Source organism: Copadichromis virginalis, linkage group LG4, assembly GCF_057382275.1.
Source record: "Copadichromis virginalis isolate Kocher_CV1m ecotype Utaka linkage group LG4, C_Virginalis_male_GT1.1, whole genome shotgun sequence".
NCBI classification, from domain to species: domain Eukaryota; kingdom Metazoa; phylum Chordata; class Actinopteri; order Cichliformes; family Cichlidae; genus Copadichromis; species Copadichromis virginalis.
Genome location: NC_140621.1, coordinates 18,997,896 through 19,004,390, shown reverse-complemented (window position 1 = coordinate 19,004,390; position 6,495 = coordinate 18,997,896). Strand labels below are relative to the sequence as shown.

Below are 6,495 nucleotides of genomic sequence, written 5' to 3'. Positions count from 1 at the left end.
TATTTGGCTTCTCTCTGAGTGAGTGGGAGTGTATGAATGTGACTGTGTGTGTGTGTGTGTTTCCTCCTGACTGTGACTCACTGCTTGTCTGACTCACGAGCGCTAACAAAAACACAGTTGCCATGGGAACGCACCCTCCACCCCTCCCTTCCATCTCTCTCTCTCTCTGTGCACCTCCCTGTCAGTCTCTGGTTTCTCTCTCTCCTTGCAGGCATCCCGGGCAGCCCTGGCACTGTGAAATGGTTGGCATAGTTGGGTGGGATGATGGTGGCACTAAGGTGCATGCAAACAGGATCAAAGGACACACACACACACACACACACACACACACACACACACACTGAACAGAATATAAACTAAGGCTGGAAAAGAACAGGCTGCAAATAGGTGAAAATAACTGTTTACACTGAGGTATTACAGTGCAGGAGAACAGAAAACTAGGGTGCAAGACAGGCAATCATCTATCATCAGTAGTAGGTAAAAATGCTTGCATCGGCTAAACAGAAAGTGCCCACCTGTGGCTCTATTCTCTGCTTCTGTTCTCCTGCTTCTTTTTCCTTTCTTTTTTTTTACTGTTCTGAAATTGCAGAGTGCTTTGAACGGCGCCTGTCCTTTGATGTGCTGGCGTCACTGCTCGGCCTTGCCATAACCTCCAGGGAGTTTGATAATGTGCCCACGTGTAGCACTGCCTTTTCACAAAAATCAGGTAGGGCACTGGATGTACTAGCAGACTGAAGCAAGTAAGGTTTGGCCTACTTCCTGGATTCCTAAATCCTGGTTGTGCCCCCTAGTGGACTACCCTTTATTTATTTTTTCTTTTTCATTATAAAGGGAATTTACATACACCCACAATAATATACAGTGACTGGACGCTTTATTACTGTTCAACTGCTTGTTAATGTAAATATCTAATTATATGGCAGCAACTCAATGCATTTATATGTGTATACATAGTCAGGAGGAACTGCTGAGGTTAAAATTGAGCTTCAGAATTAAGAAGATAGGTGATTTAAGTAACTTTGAATATTGGTGCCAGACAGGCTTTCTAAGTAGATCAGAAACTGCCGATCTACTGGGATTCCCCAACACAAGCATCTCTAGGGTTTAAATGGTCTAAATAAAAAAGAGAAAATATCCAGTTCCCTGGATGAAAATGCCTTGATTATGTCATTGTTCATATCAAGCTGATAGGAAAGCAACAGTAACTCAAATAGCCACTCATCACAACTGATGTACGCAGAAGAGCATCTTTGAACACACAACAGATGGGCTAAAGCAGCAGAAGATCAAACTAGGGGCTGTTTTTGTTGGCCAAGAACAGGAAAGTCTGGAAAGTCTGTAAAAATGTTGGATGGTCAGATGAGCCTCAAATTCTGCTTTGATTATAGAATTTGGCATAAACAGCATCAAAGCATGAATCCATCCTGCCTTGTAAAGTGGTTCAGTCTGCTGCTGGTGATATAATTGTGTGGGGGATATTTTCTTACTAAACTTTGAGTCTCTCAGTACCAATCGATCATCTTTTAAATGCCATGCTGCCATGTCCATCCCTTTAGGACCACAGTTTACATCTTCTGGTGGCTCCTTCCTGTGAGCTAATGCTCCGTGTTATAAAGCTCAAGTCTCTAATTGGTTTCATGAACACGATAATGAGTTCACTGCACTCAAATGGTCTCCACAGTCACCAGATCTCAATTGAGCATCGCTGGGATGTGGTGGAATGGTCGGATCTACATTAGTAGATTAGTAGCTGGCAAATCTGCTGCTACTTTGTGATGCTACCATGTTAATATGAACCAAAATCTCTGAGAAATGTTTCCAGCATCTTGTTGAATCTATGCTAAGAAGAATTAAGAGACTTCTGAAGGCAAAGGGGGATCCAACTCCGTACTACCAAGGTGTACCTAATGCAGTGGCTGTGACTGTTTATGTTGAAGTTTGAGTGTTGCAAGTATTACCAAACTTTTTACATATAAAGCCAAGATGAGAGAAAAGCCAAATGTGATTTATATTAGTTTTGTTATTTCATATACAATTAATATTCTCGTGTCCCTCCAGATTTATTTTGGGGGTCCAGACCTCCAGGTTCTGAACTGTTGCAATACCCTAAAAAAGGCTATTTCTCACTAATACAAAAAGTAGCTTATCATGAACCTGTGCTTTGCTTACGTGGCGAAATAGTCATAGAAGAAGACTTTGTGGGGAATGAGTGAAGAAAGAGCGAAAAAAATTACAGCCAAAGGTCGTTCTGTTCAAGGCAGACGATAGCGGTGCACACAAAAGCCTCAAATTCGCCATGCACGCTCACATGTGCACGCAAGCGCACTTTTGACCTCGGTTTCACCTTTGTCAGCCCAAAGAGCTCAAAGCAGCTGGGTGGAGGAGAATTCTGACAACACGCTGAAACTGAAACTGTATGCCCACATAATCCTGGGCCACAGAGGGTCGAGTGGGTTCAGGGGGAAAGAGAGGAATGAGGAGCAAATGAGAGATACTGTGACTATAAAAAAAAACACCAATAGAGAGAAGAAATGTTTCAGTGATACAACGTAGGTCAAAACAAAGCTCAAATCCATCTTAGAGAGAGTGATGGAAACACCATTGTCACACTTTATTGAAAAATAAAATGCAACCTGCCACATATACCGTATTCTTTTACTGTACAAACATGAGCCGCAATAACAAGAGACTGCTTTGCTGATTGTCAGAACATACAGAGCGAGCCCTACAGCGCACACAGACAGACACTGAAGATGAATCACGACACTGTGTGGAAAGACTGTGGTCGTGAATGAGAACAGAAATCCACTTGCTGTCATACATTATATCAATATTGGTTGGATTATGGCATGTATAACTCCTCTCCACACACATTGTGCACCCAACGTGTGTGAGCATGTGTATGACAGCTGTCCCTGTATGTGTAATAATCCTCGGTAAGCTCCATGGCTCCCACAGTCTCTTCCACTAGATCCTCCAGAGCATCTCTGACCTCAATGTGTGCTTCTCTGACACTCCCTACAACCTACAATACACCACACAAACTGCTCAAGCTGTAGGTGAGAGATACCATGACTCCAACTACTGTCTTCTTGCAGTGGTCAAGCAGGGCTGTCACTTACAGAATACATACATACAGATATTTAGCTTCATATGCAATCTCTACGAGTGTACTTGCATGGATCCTCTTATATTGAAAAGCTGAACATTAAATAGTTCAATGTTATGGTAAATACGCATACTTTTAGTTTTTGTATTGTGAGAGGATAGATGCCATTCTGTTGTTTGTAAGTAAAATAGAAAGCTATAGGGAGTAGCTGGCTAACTTAGCTTAGCACAAATACATTAACAGCTAGCCTAGTGATGTGCAGTTAAAGAGATAAAAACAAAAACGTTTTGGCTCTCATCTTTTGTCCAGTTTGTCTCAAAAGCTCATTAAAAAGAAAACATATCATTAAAATAGACCACACAAGTTAATTAGTGGGCTTTCTAGGTGAATTTGTTCCTTCCGGACACAGTTGCTTTATATCTGGCCGGAAGCAGGAAAATGTACAGAGTTGCGCAACAGACTTGAGCCACCCTTCATTTTTTCACATTTTGTTTTCATAGACCCAATTTTCTTGTAATTTTTCTCTCTTCTTTTGAAATTGGCTGCTTTTTCAATCATTTTCAGTCCAGTCTTTGTACCTTCTTTTTTTTGTTAAGCACTTAAAACTGACCTATGACTCATTCAAGCTTAAAAAAGGCATCTAACTCAAGGGATAAACCAATCTTGTATGTAGACATGACAGACAACTTAGCAAAGAACCAGTTTAAAATGATATCTTTAGACACTTTGTTACTTTCAACCTATCGAGAAAAAAAAGAAAAGAAGAAAGAAATGACAAGAAAGCTATCCAGTCGTTAAGTGATGACGTCACGAATCCTACTTCCGGGCCTAAAGTAGTCTGCGTTTAATATGGCTTTTGTGTTGTTAACATGTTTAATGTTTTGTATTTTCTTCTATTTAATCTCAAAAAGCTCCTAAAACAGTCAGTGATCACTGTTGGGATCCCTCGGCTTTTATTACCGCTAATTATTTATCTAAGCTCAGTTTTTAAAACCTTACGATGTAACTACAGCCCAGCCCATGCAGCAGTATATGAATGACTAACTTTGTATTGTGGATGGATTATCTCAGTTGTTCTCCTGGCTGAAGTTTGGTCCGTTTACAGCATCCTGCCATGTGATTACATTTGTTCCTGACCACCGAGAACACTCACGTTAACTTTTATCGAGTGGACAAACGTTAGTGTGTGCTCACATAGCTGTGTCGCTAGCGGTCACGTAGCACATCATTATATACCAGCTAGCCAAACTTCAGTAACCCTACAAACGTCACTGCTGTTTAGTTTTCTGTCTTCATTTATGTTGGAAGTGATAACAGAGCCGTACGTTTGAATTTGTTTCCAAAGTCCCGCAGTCAGGACATGCTATATTGTATTTAGATGGAAGCTAGCGAGCTAACTTCCTGCTAATTTCTACTCCGTTAAATTTCATAAATTCCGTTTTCATGGATGCTTGGATGATAAACTCAATGTTACACCTGGTAGAGCAGAACGCTGATCATTTTATTACAGATGAAAGACTTTAGACAGTTTTTCAACTCTCAGTGATGCCATAGTGATCATTTGACTTTGGGACCTGCAGCGAAGTTTGAGCCCAGTGACGTCAGACTTAAAGACCGGATTAAAAGAATTCAGGCTATGTTGAAAAATAAAGGTGGTCATACAAAATACTGACTTACAATCTCATCAGAATTTTTGCCTTACATACTGTATTTACAAGTATATTTGCATGTTTTGTTAAATCACTGCATACATTTCCTATTTTCCTAGCAAAATGTAGAAAAAAATGAAAGGTGGCTCAGGGGTTTCTCCCAGCACTGTCACAAAATATTGACCTTCCTTGAGCACAAATCAACTTGATAAACTTCACATTTACAAGACAATACTATAGTTAATACTGACTGATTATTAGCACGTGGCCAGCAATTACATTTCCCTTCCAAAGCTACTTATAAAATGATGCTGAGCTTCATACCTTCATATTTAACAACTTACCTTTGAATCAAAGTCCAACAAAACATAACTAGCTCATAAAGTGTAGGCCACTTCACATTAAATCTGAATAATGCTGTCTAATACAAATACATCTTCAAATTATCTAAAGTTTATTTTCTCCACTTCATTTGAATTATTTAATGTTTCTGGGACATTTTAAGATGATGAATGAAGTCTGGATAAACATCTATTCCGTTTAGTGTCAAAAGGGGGTATCTATTCATGGTGTAAGTTCGCCCCCTGCTGTACACATCGAGCCTTCAATAACAACAACAAAACTCATCCCTCACACTATTTCCCCTGAGAAACTCCCTCACTTTTCATGCCTATTATTTCCTTCAATAACACAATTAATAATAGTGGTGCCTCCCTTTGTTATGCATGTGTGCACTGGAGCACTTTGTAAATAGAGGTTAGTGGTGATACACTTATTACGACTAATGGTTAAATAACAAGTAGGGGATTCGTAAATCAAAGTAATCGACTCAAAGTAAAGGTACGAATACACGTAGGATACACTATGCTCAACTATCATTTTCTTTATCAGTGGTTACAATCAAACATGGGATCAATGGGCTGAAGGTGGAGGGTCTCAACTCTTTCACAGTGATCTTCTGTCAAACTTTGGGCTTCTTATGACTTCTGTGGGACAAAATCCCCACATTATCCACAATCATTCATGTCACAGTGTCCTCAAAAGTCTCTCAAACGCAGTCCACGATAATGGGATACTGTTTAATCATAGTCGCTTATACTTTTTAAATATAAAAATAGCTGTCAAAAAGAGTCTCTAGGAGTAGGGAGAATGGGATAATCAAGTAAAGACAAAGGCAAATTTGTGAATATTTGACTGCACTTTCCCCAAGGACAGCAGTACATGTAAGGACAAAGTTCCCTTCTGAGCATATTTTTTGCAGTCACAAAGTCATATAGCACTTCCTTTATGCTGGACTTGAACGAAAAGGAACTATTAAGTCACTTAAGAAGTAAAATCCTTCGAACAGTTCTGTCACATTAAATCCCAGGATGAAAATATCTTCTGTTTGAAGGGTTATCTTGGTTCTTTGTCTAAGAAGAAGAGAATCTGTATATCAAGAGGATAAGTCTCCCATTCAGGGATCTGCATAAATCTCTGTCCTTTGTCGTGTCCTTAGAGCAGAATGTCTCAGAAATTGCTGAAGAGCTCATGCTTCTTCGTCCAGTCCATCTGCGGGGCCTTCCTCTTTTCTTTACCACGGACCTTCCTCTTTTCTTCTGCCGCCGTAGCACTGAGACTCAGGCCCATCTCGGCAAAGGGGTCAGACAGCTGGCCACCTTCATCATCTGCCAGCTAGAAATGATGAGACAGACAGATGCAAACAAAGGATTAGGGTAGAGGCTTTTATGTGGAGGT

At 40.2% G+C, this 6,495-nt stretch overlaps 1 protein-coding gene across 2 annotated transcripts in view; it reads right to left on the bottom strand.

Moving 5' to 3' along the window:
• Positions 1–2,587: 2,587 nt before the first annotated feature.
• LOC146711225 (Na(+)/H(+) exchange regulatory cofactor NHE-RF2) overlaps positions 2,588–6,495 on the bottom strand; it is a 39,148-nt gene continuing 35,240 nt past the window's right edge. For both annotated transcript variants that reach the window (XM_085453979.1, XM_085453980.1), the window contains exon 6: positions 2,588–6,432. In XM_085453979.1, the coding sequence (XP_085310105.1) occupies positions 6,268–6,432 (165 nt within the window). In that variant the 3' untranslated portion in view covers positions 2,588–6,267. The remainder of the gene's footprint in view (positions 6,433–6,495) is intronic.